General features: G+C 45.3%; 1 protein-coding gene across 1 annotated transcript in view; it reads right to left on the bottom strand.

Moving 5' to 3' along the window:
* GNA12 (G protein subunit alpha 12) overlaps nt 1-4276 on the bottom strand; it is a 37259-nt gene extending 32983 nt beyond the window's left edge. Inside the window, exon 1 of the mRNA XM_048961327.1 lies at nt 3556-4276. Coding sequence (XP_048817284.1) covers nt 3556-3870 — 315 coding nt within the window. The 5' untranslated portion in view covers nt 3871-4276. The remainder of the gene's footprint in view (nt 1-3555) is intronic.
* Between the last annotated feature and the right edge of the window lie 15330 nt (nt 4277-19606).

The raw sequence follows: 19606 nt of genomic DNA, 5'->3' as shown, positions 1-19606 counted from the left end.
CTCCCAGACATGCTGCTGCAAGTGCTGCTCGGGTGCTTGTGGATTAATTATTTTCTTATGCAGCTAAGCTGGGTTTTTTCAAGCAGCGTGATATTTTCATACTTGAAACAAAAAAACATTTAGACAAGGAACATCAGAGCCACGATTCATCAACTCCCTGACTTCTTTAGCTGTTATCAAAGGCAGCAAACAGAGCAGTAGGGCTACCCCAGCTATTTTGAAGGGTACAGAAAGCTCGCTCCCCCAGTTACAGCTAGAAGGCACTGCCACAACACCCCTACATCACCACTGTCCACTTCTTTCCTACATTTGAAACCTCGGGTGCATAACAGCTTTCTGAGTGGCTCTGTTCAACCAGGAGCTGCCTCAGCCCATGCTGCAGCACAGCCCCACACTACCTTCCCCTGCCCAACCTTCCTCTGCCAGTGGGTGTGCTCAGCTGTGCAGGCTGTGTACTCACAGCTCAGCATTAACACTGCTGCTTTTCACTCCCATCATCAAAAAGCTTCAAAAAGTTACTTTGAAACTTAGCCTCGATTAACAAGCAAAACCCTAGTTAACCGATGACTATTTACCTTAAACCAAAGCAAAACTAATGTATTTGAAGACCAGCCCACAAATGCCAGAAAAAGCTAGCGAGGCCCTGAACTATCACCTGTACTAAATGGAAAAGTAAATGCTGTATCACAGATTTACTTAGTTTTAGCATTTTGTTTCTAACTAGGGTTTCCCGATGAGGGGGATGAGAAACAGGGAGCACAGGGTAAGGAAAGAACTCAACATCAGAGACATATCAGAAAAAAGCAAGAAGCTAACAACTCGGCACATAGAAGCAGCTGACACTAACGTCAGTTCATGCTTCACACCATTATTTTCGGGGAGGTTTCAGGTTCTGTTCTCCAAACCAGTTCCTTTGGTTTCCAGAAGCTGTGCAGGCTGCATAATGCCCTGCAAAAAGCACTTCAGAAATACCAAGTGCTGCTGAGAGATCAGTAATCCTCCTTCCTTCAGAGCGAAGTTCAGTCACGGTTGGAAAACGAAAATTGACCATTTAATCCCAGAGATTTACACTGCATTTCCAACTCAGATCTCAGTGCTGCAAAAGCTTAACAGAACCATTATGAGACAATGCTGAGAACTGAATGCAAAAAGGGCTATGGCTGCTGCAGCTGTACTCCACAACGTCAAACAGATTTGTATGCTATTCTACACGACCGTTTTCATTTCATGATGTCCACATATTGTATTATGAGAATTCATCTTCCCTTTTAAGTTGGATGCGCAGCGATCTCCGCTCCATTTAGTGTTAATGGATGAGCATTCTAGGCTGAACTTCCTGAAACGGGAAATAACTCCTAGTCTAAACACCATTACAGAAAGAACAGCGATCAGATTCACTTGACAATTTACATTGTCAAAGCAGCAAAATTAATTCATTGGGAACTATTTAAGCTTTTTCACTGGAAAAAAAAAATAACAACAATATAAGGAAGTTTTATACAGTTGCCTTAAGCTAAACTTCTCTGTCAAAATGCCTGATTCAAAAGCCCTGCAACATACCCACCTTGGTATATGGCTTTTCCTGAAGATTATGGCCTTGTTTCACTGTGTTATCACATCTCTTTTTGTTTAGCAAAAGAGAAACAGAACATTCACTACCTTCTCCAGCCTCAGACCTCCTCATCAGAAAACCGTTTCCGCTGGTTGCTCTTCTCCCTCCCACATGCTCTTACCATAATGCCTGTTCCCAAGCTATTCCCCAAAAGCACAGGTGAAGAATAAACTGTGTTCCTACTCAAAAGCCACCTCTGCCGTCCGTAGAAACTAAAAAAGGAAGAGTTAAACAGCTGCTGTACGCATAGCTACAAGGTTAGCCCAACCTAACACCCCCAAACCATGATCTGCAAGGCCCAAAAGGTGTTCCATTAAAGCATATTACCTCCCTTTAAAAATACTTCTAAGCTTTTCTTTGATTAATAGGAGGCTGAAAAGCACAATCAGCTGACATCATTCCATCAAACATTGTAAGTACTGGTCTTGGAATCAGAAAACCAAAACTGCTACCTTGAGGATCGGGATTCTACTCCAAGTTCTGTAAATGTGCCCAAAGCCATCCGGCAGACAAGTGTCTCAAATGTGTAATGCAGCTTCCTCTACTAAAAGATGGGAATGCGTCTAAGCACACTGAACACTACTGTAGAACACTCTCTATATTCTGTATATATAAAATATTGTAACATTTTGCTCAAATTACTATTGCTCATAACAACTTGAAGAATCTCATTAAGGTTCTTCTGTTTTCACAAGTCTCTTCCTGACAGCACCAAAACAAGCACGACGCCCTGTAGGATGAGGCTCCTTATTTCTAGGTGTGGAGCTAATAACTTGTACCAATTTTTTTTGCTCAGCTAACTTCAATGAAAAAAAAAAAAGAGCTAAAACACCAAACGTCCTGTAATATGTGTGCATGCTCACGTAACACACAGCGTGCTTCCAGAAACCGACTAAAAAGGTAAAGGAAAAGAGAATCAGTCAATAGTTTTCCTGTTCAACAACAGAAGGAAAAGTTCTTGATGGAACAGTGAGATTCTAAAAGCAAGAATCACTGTGTGTGTGTGCAGTTAGGTACGTATGTATCTACCATTCAAAACATATCTGAAATTTCAAAAGTAACTGTTTTATCCTTCATTTACACAGCTCCCTTTACTTAAGTTTTCTGTGAGATATGACAGAGCTTCACAAATCCACGTCTGCATAAGAATGGAGTTGGTCTTACAGAAAAGCTACAGAGAGGAAAGCAGCCGTTCTTTTGGAGAACTTATGAAGATGAAGTGAGACTCATTACTGAGCGAGCTGTTTTATGAATCTTTCACACTTTTCTAAAATATGAGAACTTCTACCTGCACAGGGCACCAAAGCCTGTTCCCAGAAATTAGTCAATGTTGTTTTCCCCTAATTGCAGAACAAGGGCTCTACTTGTAGGCTCTACTTGCAGCCTTGGTATTCTCCAGCCACTAAGGGAACCTGCCAGAGCGGAACCTGCCCAAGCACCAAACAAAACTTACTCAGAAAGATCCCAGAACAAAGTTAGAGAGCCGTGCTGGCTGGCACCTCATGCTGCCCAACTCCAACCACCTGCACCCCCAGTCCTAACAACGAACCACACCGCAGCTATTTGCAGTCACAACACACCCAGGGACCCCTTTCTCATCTAACCGAGGCTCACAGCACAGAAACCTCACATCTCTGCACGATAAAATTCCTCCAGCTTGGACTCAGGGGATGCTCTCATAATGTTTGTTCCCAGAGCACAGACCACACCTATTCCCGTTCTCCACGTTTCCACCAAGCTTTCCTCAATCCCCTTCGCAGGGAACTTTCCTTGAGCCTTTTTTGTTGGCTTTTTTTCTTTTCCGTCGAGGTTTTCCGCAGTGCCAAGCGGGCACACAAAGGCCTCCGCCCCGCACGCACCTGCACGCACCGCCAACCCCGCCGGCCGCCCAGAGCCCGGCTGTCACAGCGGGGTGAGCCTGCGGTGCCCCTCCCGCCTCTCACCTTGAGGATGTTCTCGTAGATGGTGGCCCGGAACTCCAACAGCGCCTTCTGGTCGAACTCTCTGCCGTGGATGATCCGCATCTGTTTGAGGAAAGTGGACTTGCCGCTCTCCCCGGCTCCCAGCAGCAGGATTTTAACCAGGCGCCTCACGGCCCTCCGTTCCCGGGCCAGCATCGCGTCGATCTCCCGGCTTCTCCGCCTCGCCTCCCGCTCCGCATCGCGGCTCCGCTCCTTGCCCTCCCGTCTCGGCTGTTCTCGGCCCGTGGCCTCGGCCGGCAGCAGGCAGCGGCTCAGGGTTCGCACCACGCCGGACATGGCGGCCGCGCGACGGGAGCGCTCACGAAGCCGCCGAGACCCCGGGCGGCTCCGCCAGCATCGGGCGGAGGCCGCCGAGACGCCGGGACCCGGCAGGAGGAGGAGCGGCCGGGGGCTAAGGGCCGGGACCGCCCATTCCCCTCGGCTCGGAGGCGGCGGGGTGCGGCCGGCCGGGGGGAGGGGTGGCGGCGGGGCGCGGCCCGCAGGCCCTGCCCGGGGAGGGGGCTCCGCCGCCCGGCTCCGGGCTGAAGGAAGCGCCGCAAGGCCGGGGAGCGGAGGGAGAGTGCCCACGAGCGCCTGGGTCCGGGTTCGGTCGGCGGCAACCGCCTCCGGTCCCGGTGAGGCGCGACGGGGCGGGGGCGCGGCGGAGCCCCCGGCCCCTACAGTCAGGGAGCGCCGCCGCCGCCGCCTTGCGGAAGGAGGTGCCAGCTCGGCCCCACCCCCCGCTGGAGCCGCGTCTGATTGGGTAGCGGTAGTGTCGCTCAAAACTCCGCGCTTTCGATTGGACAAGCCGCCATGAAGGGCGGGGTTAAATGAGCGACGGGGCTCAGGGCAAAGCAGGGAGGGCAGCGCCGGGAGGAACAGGGAGGGGAGGGGCGGAGCTGGCCGATGGAAGGCGGAGCGAGCTGAGGGCCAACCAATCAGAGGTAGGAGGGCGGGCACCGGGAGCGGTGTGATTTCTGGGGGCGGGGCCTGCGCTGCTGTGCGAGCAGCAAGGGGGCGTGGCCACAGCCGCGAGGTGTGACGTCGAGGTGTGACGTCAGATTGCGTCACTCGCAGGGATTAAAGTGCCAAAGTACACGTGTGAACGAAAATCCCCTGTTATCTGATCAGGTATTGGAGGAAAAAAGACAACACGTTTGTGAGCGGCTGGCCTGTGGTTAGCAGGCAGTGACAGAAGCCCAGCACATGTCCTCGTTTCTACTGGACCTTGTGGCTCTCACTGATTTTATGCTTTTGAATCTGCTTCAAATAATTTATATCATAAACTCCCGATCCAGCTGAAGCTGTCCTGCCCTGCCAGGCCTTCACCATGTGCTGGAGTGAAGTGTGCTGGGCCTGTGGTCGTCATACAGCACTGAGGGAAAATACCAGAGCAGTGGGACTTCATAGAATGTTAGGGCTGTTCAGAAGCATTATTATACCGCAAAAGATCAGGAAATCACAGGTTTAGAACCAAACAAAGCAAAGAAAACCCTTCTGGGAAGTGAGTGTCAGAGTGACTGTCGCTACAGAGCTGCAAGCGTTTCCACAAAGAGCAAATCCTTTTCTTCTTACTAAGAGACAGGACTTAAAATCTCCTTTACGTTAATGCAGGAGTCGGAAGAACAGCACAGGGCTCTCAGTCGTGAGCTCAGGACAGCACAGGACATCACAGCACAGGAACTTCTATCAGAAGGCTCTTTGCCAGGATTCCGCGTTGAGACTCAGCAACAGCTCACGCCGTGTAAAAATACTGCTGTAATTCACGAGTCTACCCGCTGGATGTCGGCATTGCCCTACAGGAAAGCAGTCAGGCCAGGAGGATGCGAGCAGATCAACCCCCAGATCTCCCCTGTCTATAGGCCTGATTTGGGAACAGCTGAGCACTCAGGACTCCCGCTGGAATCTGCAGATGCTAAACTGCCTGCAAATCAGGCCTTCTGTGACTGTGAAGCTCTCAGATTGGTGTTTCTGATTAGCTTCCTTACTCTGCCCCACCAGCTTTGTCTGCGCCCTGCTTGAGGTCCTCTTCAGACTTCTGAGGTTCTAAAGGGTTTTGAAAGAGAATTCAAACAACTCTGAAGCCCAGCTCCCATGGTAGATCTGCTTTGTCTGTAAGTGGGACTGAAATTATAGTATACAATAAATTCATCAGAAAAATCAGTTACCATACATCCTTAGCTCTGTGCACTCATCCGTGAAAGCTGCCATCAATAGCTCACATCTAATTGTCAGAGGGGCCCCCCCTCCCTCTTTCCCCTGGAGCACTGTTGTTGCTACCAGGACAAAATAATTCTGTTTACTACTGCAGAGCTGCAGCAGCACTGCTGAGTGGCTGGGACGAACCTCACAAATGCTATGGTGCGCCCTGCTGAGTTTCTGCAGTTGTTTTGTTATGAGCCTAAGCAGCAGGTGTAAGCACCCATATAAGAGCTTGGAAGAGAAGTTTGTGCTCAGCTTCTCTGTTTCTCCATTATATGCCAAGTTCCGTGTTTCAAGATTCCTGGTTCATCTCCCATCTTTGGGCTTATATTGAAAATAATTGATATTGGTACAAAACAGAATAAAATAATAGTGATGTTTCATTTTTCTATTCCTTCTCTTACCTTCTCAGTTTTACAGGTATATATTTTTCTTATTTCAACTCTATTTTCCTTTCCCCCATCCCTGTTTCCTCCTTTCATTCCCCTTCTCTTTCTGCTTTGACTCCACTAGATGTTAGGAGAGGAAAAAGCAGACTGAAAGATGGAAATAAATAGAGGAGCAGAGGCTAGAAAGAGGCAATGGGGGCAACGTGATTTCCATTTCCCCTGTTGGTTGCAAAGCAAAATGAGCAGAAAAACGGGGAGCTCTTGGGAAAGGGCTGGAGCATGAACTTCTGTGCCCCTGGCCTTGAAAACAAACAGTAGAAGATCAAAGCTGAAAAGTTTTATGGGAACTGGAGAAGCTAGTGACTGCTTGTACATAAAGACCTTATTGCAGACAGCCGTGACATTTGGGCAGCTTGTGCAAATGTACAAAAGTTATGGAAGAAGCCTCAGCATTGAACTCCAGTAGGTACATCCCATTCTTTTCTTTTGTGATCTTTGCAGACAGCTCAGAGGAGGCCATGGCCTGATGAACATCAGCACCAAGCTCAGTGGATGAGGAGGGCTGAGGTGCCTGACCTTGGACCTTTCTCTCAATTTCAAATGCCACTTGCTTCTACGTGCAAACAGGTTATATGGATGAAGGCCTTGAAAGCATGCAGAGCTATCTGTTCAGTGTCTTGAAGCTTGACCAACCCCAAATTTCTCCCAAGTTCCCTGCATGATGACTGACTCTTTACCCAGTCTGCTGTGATTTATACCTTAAAAACTACATTCTGTCCTCTGAATGTGTATTATCAACATCAGTGGAGGAGATACGGTGTGAAGGAGGTATTGCCACCATTTCAACTGAGAATGCACCTAACAGACCCTACAAGTATTGCGAAACAGAATGTTTGCCCATACCTGAGACATGGCAGTTGTCTTCCTGAACGCTATCAGACACCATCATTGCCAGGAGAAATATTTTGCTCAGTGAAAGTGGGAAGCAAATAAAACAATAGTAAGGATATGCCTACCAGCTAGCAGAAGAGCATCGTGCACAATACCAGAGCTAGCTCTAAAGCAATTCAAACTTTGGGGTTTACACAAGAAACCAGTAATCTTAAGGCTAACAGCAAGATAAAGCATGCACTAATGGAAACACCTGAGCTGATAAGTCACCCACCTTTCTGACCACCGTGCTGGATGAGCAGCTGGAGTCAAAATATTGAACTGTTGTTACCACAGGGCAGTACTCCCAGCTCAGCCTGGCTTGTTAAAAGATGCTGGGGCCCTTGAATTGCTCATTGTGCATTCAGATAGCAACACCTGTAGATCTGAAATAGATTTATGATCCTTTTGCTTCTGCAGATTCTGTTGAGATCGTGACTCTGCGTATCTGAGGAAGTGTGGGAGTTTATATGCACTTCAAGCCCTTACCTAAGCTGGTAGATTTGTAATGTTAAAAGAGCCACGTTCTCACTGTGTCCTCAGAAGTTTTATGTGGCTTTTTCAATGACCACTTCTCCGCACATTCCCCACACTGGAATAAAAAAGTAGAGAGGGAGAAAATAAGTGATGATCTGTTGAGGAATGAAACAAAAATACTTTAAATAAATCAACTATTTTCTAGCAACCTCATTAAGTACGTGGAAACCTTTCAGGACTAATATATGATTTCTTTTACTGCAGGTACTGATACCTTGTCTGGATGTTTTCTGCAACTCTTTATGATCTCCATTGTAATTTGCTCTTTTTCAGCAGTCCCAGTTCTCTGATAAAGTGTGTGCATTCTTTACTCCCATGAAGTCAATGAAAATTAAGTATGCTTCCCTGAAGATATTCAAAACATACCTGAATGCTTTCCTGTGTAACCTGCTGTAGGTAAACTGCCTTAGTAGGGACTGAGGGATCCCCAGAAGTCCCTTCTAACTTCCTTGATTCTGTGTTTCTGCGATCTCTTAAGAAAAAAAAATACACCTAATGGGGAATTTGTATCTCAGTGTTTGCCTTGTCCCTTTTAACACTGTTTTAATATTCAGTGGTTTGGGCCATGCATCCATGTTTTTGACCCAGATTTGCACAAACTCTTTGAGCTTCTGAGCATCATCACCAAGACATTGAAAACAGGGCAAGACAAAGAATGAGACTCCCACGAACAGCCTTGTCATGGTATTGCTGGATGAAGAATGGGTGACCAAACAGTGCTTTCCAATTATAATCATTTTAATTCAGTGTTTTCTGGGTTGTAGTTGCATTTTCATTTCCTTTTGCTAGCTCTGCACTCAGGCTGTAAAAAGTGAAGTCGTGCTTCTTGTGAGTTCACAAGCATGAGTTCTCTTGCACTGGCCCAACCTCGATACCATCAGGCAGTAAAAATGCCAAATTATGCTTTGAGGCTAAGTATGATTGCTTGTTTTATTAAATTTGTAGCCACTGTGTTTTTCTTTTCTGTGTGATATTTTCATCTTCTGTCCCACAGGGAATACATTACTCATATACATAAAATATGTGAGTCGTGGCACTTGTAGTTAATTTTCACTGTTTTCAGCCTGCTTGACAGTAGCCTGTTCTCCTTCATTACACACCAGCCAACGAGTGGATTAGTTTACTTTCAAAACACAAAACCTCATGTTAATCCCTGAACAATTAATTATTGAGAGAAGACAAGCGTATTTTTAACCCATGCTGTGACTTTTCTACTTATTTCATGCAAGAAGGCATAATCTGTGTAATTCCAGTCATGTCCTACTAAGCGTCCACAGGCTCTGAGTTCTCAGTGTGAGGTTGTCTGTATCCACATAGGGATGGAGCATAATCTGGATTCTGTGAGTTCAGGAAGAACAGAAAGTGAGGTTCTGTTTGAAGGTGTTTCCTCACAGGGCACATAATGGCCTGTGGGAGCAGAGCAGGGTTCCAGCTGAGCGGGGTACTCAGAAGTCTGGCACTTAGGAAACAACACAGACCCAAGTCTTCAGTTCTGAAAGTGTTCGGACCTCTGATTTTGAGTACAGAAGACCCAGCAGTATGTATTATATCCAGCTCAGGTGCTCGTTTCGTTTAGATGTCTGTTGTGGAATTGCTGGAAAACAAGGTGATATTAGGAGGTAGAAAAAGGCAAAAAAATCTCAAAAAGTATGAATGCAAAGCCAACTGAAGTGGAGCTTCCTGAGAAAAGAGCACAACGTGTTTGCTGCCAAGTTATACACATTTCTTTCTGCATTGTTTTTAAAATCACTTTTCATCTGGTGATGCAGAGCCAAACATCTCCATGGGTAACACGTAGCTCCCCAAACTCGGAGGAAATTAGCAAGCCTTAATAAAATTTATGCATGGCTTGCTATTGCAGTTCCACATCTAAAGGGAAAACAGATGTTCTCTTTAGTTATTCTCTTCATGTCTAAAGAAAGCTGTTGGTTACAGTTGTTTTTAAAAATGCTGCTGCTGCAAAGGTTACAAATAATGCAGTTTTTACAATCCCACTCCAAGGCTGCCTGCTAACCGGAATTGCTGAGGTGATGCTTGCAGATGCTGTGTCACCCACTTACTAGCCTCATATTTCTTAACACCTACACTTTAGGAAGAATAAATAGAACAGAGCCCACAGTATTCACCAAAGCCCATTAGAAGGTTGAGCCATCCAAGCCCTCTTAGTGAATTCACTGCTTCTCAGCCCAGGATGGTTCCAAAGGAAAAGCAGAATGATGCGCATCTGAGCGTGCTGTCACCACATCACTCAGTGAGTCTCTCAAGGCCTGAAGAAGGAAATCTTGCTTCTTCAGCTCGCTCACCTGGCTCCTGTGCTTCCCACATGTTGTGCATTCTGCCCGCATCACCATTTCCCACTGCACAGTGCAGATGGGCAATCATTTCTCTTTCCATTTTTACACAAATATTTTCAAGATGTGCAAAAACGTTGGCACTCGTTGTAAGTGTTTGCCATCTGAAAGAGATTGCCACTGCAAACAGAGATGCATGCATCCACATATATCTCCTGTTTGTTCTTTACTTTGCAGATGGGCATCAAACACAGAGGCCTTCCACATGCTAATTCGTTGGGCTGTTATTCCTGTTTGCTTCTGCAGCATGTTTATTCATTGCTCTCTCAACGGGGGAAGGGGGGGATCCCAAGGTTTCTTTATTCCTCCCAGCTACCAAATGGACATTAACGGGAAAAGCAGGTCCCTGTCAACAACAGAAAAAAAAAGTCCCAAAAGAACAGCAAATGCAATAAATCCTAGCCTTTGGCTTAATATCCTTTCAAAGACTTTATCCAAACAATCCATTTTAGTCTCTGAATATTCATGTTTTTCAGACAATATGAAAAGATAAACACTCACAGCATGCCCCAATGTGACTACGAGCTAATTAAAGAATTATTAGTCTCCAAAAGTGGGGAAGGATGAGATTCTGTCATTTTAAAGAGATGAGAGCAAATCATGCAAAACCTGGGAGGAAGGAATGCAGAGAGGAGCTGCCAGGAGCCAAGCAGTGGAGTGATCCACATTTCATTCAGACAGTGTTTCAGTGTCCACCTAGAGGAGATTAAGTATCCTGTCCTCTCAGAGCAGAGAAGGAGAAACAAATTGGGCATCACCACAAGCAGGGTGGCAGGGAATTAATGAAGAAAAGAAAAATACAGAGCTGCCATGTGTGGGCATAGCGCTCCCATGTCCTGTGCTGAGTCACATCTGTGATAACAGAGCATATGGGAAATGGCAAGGTTGCATAAAGAAATGAAAGGACATTCGGTTTCCAAAGAAAGCAGGTTTTTAGAACACCTGCAGGAATTGCTCCACTCTTCTCATTTGCCTCTCAGGGTTCTTGCAGAGCCAGTGACAGATTTTGATGCTAAGAAAAGAAAATTAGTAGAAACCACAAGAAACAAAAGAGGGGTGAACTTCTATACTACTACACATTAAGTGATTGCCATTAATGATTTAACAGTAGAGCTCAAATAAATGAGTACGAGACACTGACAAATGCCAGCTTCAGCCTGGTATCACAGGAACTCCTGAGTATGGATTCTGTAAAGCAGAAAGAACTCACACAAGCAATACGCCAGTATCTTTTTCTGTCCCAGAGGTTAAATGTGTCGGGGCACGTGCCTCTGCAGTGCCAATGATGATCAATTCCAACCTGAGAGCCACATGTTCCAGACCTGACAACACCACATCCCTACATGAAGCTGCTGCTTTCCACCAGGGTTAAAACCACGGGGACAGGTGGGCTGGGGATATGCATCGCCTTGCAGTAGGCAAAATCCTGGCTGTCAGCTGGTGGGTGATGTATGACCTCTGTGTGAGCAGCTCAGGCCCTGCTGTGTGCTGCTCAGGATCTGCTGACATCCCATGCTGCCAAGAATGCATCAGTCGCCAATCGCTGCCTGAGAGGAAAGGCCTATGTGTGAGCAAACGCATGAACACGGCCTCTGGCTGAACGTTTAATTAATGCTTAAGTGATTTTGTGCCACCAGTGAATATCAGCATTCAGTGTGTATCAACATTCCTCATTTTGGATAAGAGCTGGGAGTGCTATTTCAACATCGCGCTCAGATAGCATCGCTGCATTCAGATATCATCTGATGATGAAAGAGCACAGTGGGTGGTCAGCCACCATCCCAGTAATCTAGGAGAGAGCAGGAAAAGGAGTGCTGGCTTCTGCCTGTCCCTGTGTTCGTTATTTATGCACTGTGTCATTTGGATCTTGTTGTTTGCTTGTAGCTTTGGGCTGACAGTTCTCCAATCCCAAAGGCAGTTCAGCCCCTGACATAAAGCAGGAGAACAATGCACAGCTCCTGTAAAACAACAGGGCTCCCCCCGCTGCTGTCAGAATGCAGGGATTAGATGCAGAATAATGCAGTCCCTGATCAAACCTGCAGCTGTAATTCAACCTCTGGACAGTGCTGATGCCATAAATTCGTGAAGAAAGTGCAGCTCAAGCGATTTGTGAACAAGAGCTGGTGAGTTCAATTGAATTACAGTTGTGGGAGCAGCCGGGATCCCCCTGCATCGAATCATTACTAATGAGAGACAGAGAGTGATTACTTACAATTTTAATGAAATTGAATTTTAATTTATAACCTTGGCTAGAAGAAAAGGAGGAAGAAACATACAGTGAATATTTGTGGGTGACAGGGAAAGCACAGCCTGAAACCCAAAGAAAGCAGGAGAATGCATTCTCCTGAAGAGACAAGATATTTTATCTTCAAAAATATATTCATTTTTTTAGCAAACGGTTGTGATACAGTGAACACCGAAGAAAACCATTCTCTGTCACAGTTCAGGTGATGAAAGAGCTCAGAAAGAAAAGGCACAAATCTGTTTTCTGCAATTCATTTATGATGCTCAGAAGAAGGGGGACTGTTGAGCTGACTCTGAAGCCATCACAGCCCATTGTTTTGGCACAAAATCAGCAGAACGGGAACTACGGGCACTGCTGACATATTCTAATCAATTAATCACATCCCATCACATGGAACCCTTTCTGAGCGACTTTTCCAACCTCAGCATGGTGTGCTTATTCTCTCTTGGAAGTAATAGCATAATTAACACTAAATACAGGTTTAAATGTTGTTGTGTTTCTTTCTGTTCCTCTGACTGAGGTATCACCGTACTATTCTAATATCCTTTTTATATTCTAGGATAAAAGGATATATTCTAATATCCCTTTTAATGCAGCAGTTTCAACAGGGGCTACAGTAAGGCATGGGCAGGTTAAGAAAGTGATGCAGAGTGCATCTCAGATATGGAAATGTGAAGAGAAAGGTCAAAAATGAAAAAGGTCTGTGAGGGACACAGACTGGGTGAGGAATGGAGTGCTCATGGCTCACAACACAGCCACGCAAGTCCTGCAACTCTTAATATGCATCTGTAATTCAGAGACTGTAGGGGAGATGTGGGATGCAGAGTGAAGTTGTGAGATGTGGGGCATGCAGCGAGGGTCACACAAATCACGAAGGACAGGAGAGGTGCTGAAAAATGCTCTGGCTTTTGGCTTTACATTTATTTTACAGAAGGTAAATCAATATCTCCTCACCCCAATGCACTTGTGTCATATGGCTTTCGGTTACGAGGTGACCAGGGCTTGAACATGTCTTTCCTGGACTGAAAACAGCTCAATCCAAAGGGATTTTTCTACCGAATGTCTAAAGCATGGCATTACCTCACATCAAGAGAAGATGGGACTCAACCTGGTATTTTATTGTACAACTGTGGAATCAGTGGGCAGAAACTACTAATGTTCATATAAGAAAACATGCAAATCGAGCGAGAATTTCAATATTATTTTGTTAAAAGGAAGAGCATAAACATGAGATATCTGTACAAGGGAGGATGTTCGAAGGAGCAGGGGAGTTCTACTGAAAAAAAACATTGTAAAAGATGTGGCTGCTAACGAAGGGTCATTCTCAAATTGATTTCACACCTAAGCGCATTGTCATGCACATTCACACACAGCCACAGTACCTAATTGATTTTGGAAACCGAAGCTGTTTTACTTTACCACTGGGGGGAGACGTGATTCTGTTGGAACGCTGTAAAACTTCTGCCAGAAATGCACTTCAGCAAGAAAAGGTGAAAAAATAATCTTAAGAAATACAGCGGCTGAATTTGATCCAGGCTGAACACCGTAAATCACGGGTTCCAATAACAATGGGAATACAGCACGAGTGAAGCAGTGCCAGATTAACCAAAATACTCTTGTGCTTCCACTCTGATCAATACTGAATCTCACCCAGGTGCCCGGATTTAGCCCAGCTCGAACACAACACCAGTGTCAGGCTGTTCTTTCCCCCTCTTCTTCTCCCTCCCATCACTCATGCTGTGCCTGCAGAAACCCATTTGCAATGCTAAAGTCTCAGGCTGATATTTTCTAACCCTTTATCTGACAGAGACCTTAAATGCGACCCAAAACGTTCCTGCAGATGGCATTATTGGAGTTTTCACTTAACCCCGAGTGGCCTAGTGGCACGTTTTACAATCATTCAATTATCCCTACTACTGCTCAAAAATAAATATAGGGTTTTTTTTTTTTTTTTAAAGCAATAGGAAAATAATTATTTGTGCAGCTCAAGGTCATCGGCTGCAGGAGGATAAGGAAATCATCAGACAGCTCAAAATCACACAGCTCAGACACTGCTGCAGAAATAACAAGCGTATGTATGGGTGCACTTCACAGCGGGGCTGTGGCACTCAGCATCTTCTGCCCTAAAACCCCACACCTTCTGCTGGTAGCACTCAAGCAGCTGCTTTGCTGGTGGAGCAGACAGCACAAAGCAGCTCTATCCAACATCATGTGGCAGGTTCCAAAGAGTGTGATGTTGTATGTGGAACAGACACAAGCTGTGCTGTGGGGCACATGTGCATGCGGATGGGTTTGCACGTGCATGCACAGGTGCTTCACTTAAATTACCAAACAGCATCTTGGCAAGATGGAGCACGTGGTAAGAAAGAAATTCCTGTGTGAAGGACTGTCACATTTCCAGTAAGAGTGAAGAGCCCATGGAAACTTTCAGCTCAGCTGACAATCTGTGGTTTCAGTTCTGAGCTTCATTAATGACACATGCCACCACCTGCTAGCTGCCTCCTCACCCCTGGATTGGGCTAATTACAAAAATAATGTACAAAACAAAGCTTTTTTTTTTTTTTTTGGTTACATTTTCTCATCACCTCCCCACGCAACTGTATCTCACGCCCACAGGTGCAGCCAACCATGGGTTTCCTGTTGTACTCACTGAATGGGGCAAGTTCACGACATGGTTACAACACTCACAACTCTCTAGAGTGAAATCCTGGTTGTGCTAAAAATAGGAGCTTCACCACTCATTTTAATAGGCCTTTCAGACAAAGTTCGGTAATTACTTTTGTTTCTCAGTGAGACTTGTTTGTGAAATGGAGATTATCAATGCTATCTCACAGCACCTGCCTCCTTTTGTATTCTGGTTGACCCAAGCCCACCTTCCATAAAGCACTGTATACCTGCTGGCCGTCATCATTTTGTGTTCCTGATGCTGTAGATGTGCTGGCTGAAGTCTGCAAGATCCAGCTTGTGAACGGCAATCTAAGACATTAGAAAAGAGCTAGGAAAGGCAAGAAAATACATGCATCATCATCTCTCTTGCATTTACTGAAGACAAAACCTCATCCTGAGACCACCGCACCATCCTGGCCCAAGCACATGCTGTTCTATGTACTCTTTCCTTACACCTTCTATAGCTGCTTCAACTATAGCTCTGGTTTTGATCAGTGCTGAGAATTTGTAAAACATCATCTTGGCAATCTAACTTCCAGACAGGCTCTGTATGTGTGATCCTCATGGACTTCCCTAGGACTCCGCATGCAGGACTTCGTACACAAATGGAGTTCAGTTATCAGAAAACCTCCATACGCTGTTTTCTAGCAGAGAAGGTCATGGCTTAGTTGCTGGGGGAGCCTACAGTTCTGACTATCATAATAGAAATAGCAAGAGCTTAAAGGAGGAGAAATTCAACCATGTACCCCTACTGCACCCTTAGTGCAGTTAAATCTTTCTGAGGCACATAGGGTAAATAGAAGTAATAAAATGTGATAGGAAAATCAATTGGAACAAATGAAGCACTGTCTGTGCTGCATTCCAGCTTCTCCATCCCATTGTTACTGCTTTGATTAATAAACAGCAATCTGATAATGAGCAGATCAGCTCAGTACCAGGATATGGAGAAGTAAATGCTGCAGACATGCTGCAATGACAGAGCTAAATCTCACCATTGTCAGGCTGTCTTTGGAAGGTGGCTTGACTGTTCCCGGAGGCTGAGAAGGGAAAGCCATTCCTACAGCAAGGCAGGAGTGCTTGGAGGGCAGAGCTCTTCAGGAGAGAAGCTGCCAAGAGACATTGGATTTGATGTTATATTTATAAATGTGCACTTAGAACAAGGCATCAATTTTTCACATTCATTTAATAGAAGTTTACCCCACTGGCTTTCTCTAGGGCGAAAAAAAATGAAGGCAACAACCAAAAAATGGCTCTTAGGACAATATTTTAACAATACAGTGATGCTGCCGTAAAGAACTTCAACTAGGTCAGAGTCGATATCCAGCTCAGTTCTTGCCGGTGCACAGAACTGAAAGTTAATGGAATTCTGCCCGTTTATGCCAGGAACACGTTTCTCAGTTTGCTCATGAGCTGTTCTCTATTTCCTGTCTTGCTTTCTGAGCTCTGGGGATGTGCCCACGACCAGGGCTGGGCATGGCCACGTGAGTTCAATCTTCTCTTTGTGTCTCAGTGTGCCCTGGCTTTAGCAGTGACCCTCTGAATACCGCTTCATGAGTAGCAGATGGACCTTCAGTACGTCCCAATGCCTGCACATCTCTGTGCTGTTTTGCTGATGCCTTGGTAGCTGCAATTGCTGAGGGCGATGACAGTTAGAAATCCCTGTTGGTTCCCCACATCTCTGAGCAAAAATTCCCAATTTCACTATATGTATTTTCATATGAAAATGTAGTTAGTGGGACAGAAAACAAAGGGGAAAAGCATTACATCTTAGTTCTATGGTGGAATTCTTCCAGATTGTCAGGGTCAAAAAAGTCAGGCTGGCTGCTGAGGGCAGCACGGGTGGAGTGGCAGCTATTACTGCTCATTTGCTTTGTAGCAATTAATTAGTATGTCTGAAAACAGCCAGAGAAGTGAGCTGCACCTCCTGGCTCCTTCACACCCCACCCAGCAGCTCCTGTTTGCTGCAGTGGCAGCAACCCGGTCCCAGTCTGGTGCTGCTGCTCTGTGTGGCACACACTGCAGCTAAGCAGGAGCATCCTGGTGTTCCTGCATCACCTCCAGCTGTGGGAGGCACTGCCTGGCTCTTGCCTCACTGTTTGCCCAGCTCTGATAGGGTGCTATGAAGAAACCAACTCTGTCTTTCCGTGGCTGCATTTTGGAAGAAAATCAATATTGCTGTTTGTTGCTAAATTGTCAGATGGCTTTTGATGCTAATATCTGATGAAGCAGACATGCTGTTGTAGATATTTACTCTCAGACAGGTTCCCTATCACCCACCATCTGCTTTTAAAGGGTCTCTTTCTTTTTTCTTTTCTTTTTTTTTTCTTTTTTTTTTTTTCCAGTGACGAATGGGGCAGTTAACCTCGGAGAGACTATGATCTGAGCATCAGAAAGTTTCTGCAGCAGAGGAACAGAAAAAAGGAGGTGGGGGAAGGAGGGTGGAAGAGCTTCCTGTTGTTCTGAGCTTGGTTCCTGATAGGGTTCTCAAACTGAGCTATAAATCACACTGTGTACAGCAGTCAGGTTGTGGAGGCAACACCAGACCTGCATTACGGATGGGAGATGGAAACCAGGATGGGAGGTTTTCTGTTTTCAGAGGCACAAAAGCAAACGCACACTGGAAAGACTCAGGGGAAAGTCCATGTGAGTGGCACAGATTTGTCACTGGATAGGGCTGTGTGGATCAGGAAGGGCTCCAGAGCTTTGCAGAAATATGAAATGCCATTTCTGGGAATGCAGCAGAGTTCTGTGGTCTCTGAAAGATCAGGGAGGAAATTTCCTGTCACAGTCTCAGCACTGCATTGGCTGAATTAGGTTTTCCATTCAGGGAAGTGTCAGACAGAACAATTTCTCATGGCTGTGTGGGCAGTGCTCAATGCTGTCAGTGTGGGTCTGGAGCTCCAGCCCAGGGCTGTGCTGATACCAGCTCTCCCACATCAGAAGGCACACTGCCTTGACCCACATGAGCCTCCTTTTTCTGCTGCAGACAAGTCTGATAAGGCAGAAGGTTTTTCTTGTATTGCAGTTTTGATTTACACGTTCAGCAGAGGGCACAGGGTGGTGCTCTGATGGAGCTTCTGCAAACCAAGTGTGCTGCAAACAGCCCATGCATTGCACAGCACGGAGCAGGTGGGAATGCTGGAAGCTGAGCAAGGCAGATGCAGGGAAGGCAAAGTAACTGGTAGGAAAGGAATCACGTAACTCTGGCTTGAAATCCCGTGCGCCTTTAATGGCAGACAGCACAAAACAGTGCTGTATTATTCAGTTCTCGAACGAGAGCAAGGGAGATAGTAACTACACCAAGAGGGAACACGTTTGGTAGGCTTCACAGCACGAGCTGATTAATGCTGATTGATTCAGAGCATTCAATTCAAACAATTGCAAAATCCTAGGATGTTGCTCTCCCAGAAACCTCAAATCCCTGACTGTGCCTTACTTGTCAATCTCCAGGACACAGCTCAGCAACCGCTGCTTTACTTTCACAGCTTTAGTGACCACGAGGAGCATCGCAGCCCCCGGCAGCTCTGCAGCCCTGAAGCTACCTGCATACTGCCCAATGTTATCCTTGCGGCAGAGTTTTCCAACCGTAGGCCATGAAAATAGCTTGGCATAAAAGAGTACAGATACCTCTAACGAGTTTCCAGGCATTTTTCCAGCTTTGGCAACTATCTCCACTTAAAGCTCACACACAATGGTCTGCTTTATGTGTGCTCCTGCCCTGCACATCATGCAGAACTGCCTGCTGCAGACAGAGCCACCGACAGCTTCGCCTCCAGCCGGAATTCGGATTCAAAGGAATAGCAAATTCTGTGTAATAAAGTTTGCATGAAATTTTTACCTGTAACAGTTCCCAAATGTGGTGAACTGCATGAGACTGACTGTGATAATCCATCATTTTAGCAGCAGAATTGAGCAGAATGTAAAGCCCAATTCGGTCACCTTTTCTTGCATTATGCCACATCTGATAGCTATAAGCCATTACTTCTGTTTTTCTTCTGTGGGATACAAACATCAAAAACAAAGCTTTTTTCAAAAATTAAATTAAATGTTTAAATGTAGAATTTAGAAATACGTAAACTATACGAAATTAAAAATATACATCTAGATAAGGGATTAGAAGTATGTGAAATACTGAAAAGAACTACTATTACTATTACTACTACTATTACTATTATTATTATTTAACAGCTTTGACCTTCTTAAAATGAAGTGTCAGAATGGAAAATTTTCCATAGAAAATGATATGGATGAAAACACATTTCCTAACAGAATATTCCACTGAAATACTTCTGGTTGCATTTTCTAGAAGCCAATTTTTCAATGACATTTTCCAAAGAACAAACCACATCTGAAAAACTTTCAGCAAGTTCTCGTGACTTCGTAAAGCAAAGAAGAAGTAGTTTTCCAATAATACATGTTGAAAGGCTATTATTCTATGCTTTAGAGCAGCCTTTTTTTTTTTTAAACAGAAAAAAGCAACATACCAAATACAGAGCAATTGCCCTAACTTTCTGATAAATCCTTGTATAGCATAAAATACGGACTGGGAGAAGTGTTCCTAAACTTGATTTAGAATCTTAGAGTGGTTTGATTTAAAATGGGCTGACGTCAATTCTGCTTACCTCAGATGGATGAACAGAACTGGATCCACACGGTCTCTTTTGGGTGGCTGATGTGAGCTGTGATGTTCAGCCACGGCATCCAGTTCAAAC

Source organism: Lagopus muta, chromosome 15 (assembly GCF_023343835.1).
Source record: "Lagopus muta isolate bLagMut1 chromosome 15, bLagMut1 primary, whole genome shotgun sequence".
Taxonomy (NCBI): domain Eukaryota; kingdom Metazoa; phylum Chordata; class Aves; order Galliformes; family Phasianidae; genus Lagopus; species Lagopus muta.
This window is presented reverse-complemented; position numbering and strand designations above follow the sequence as displayed.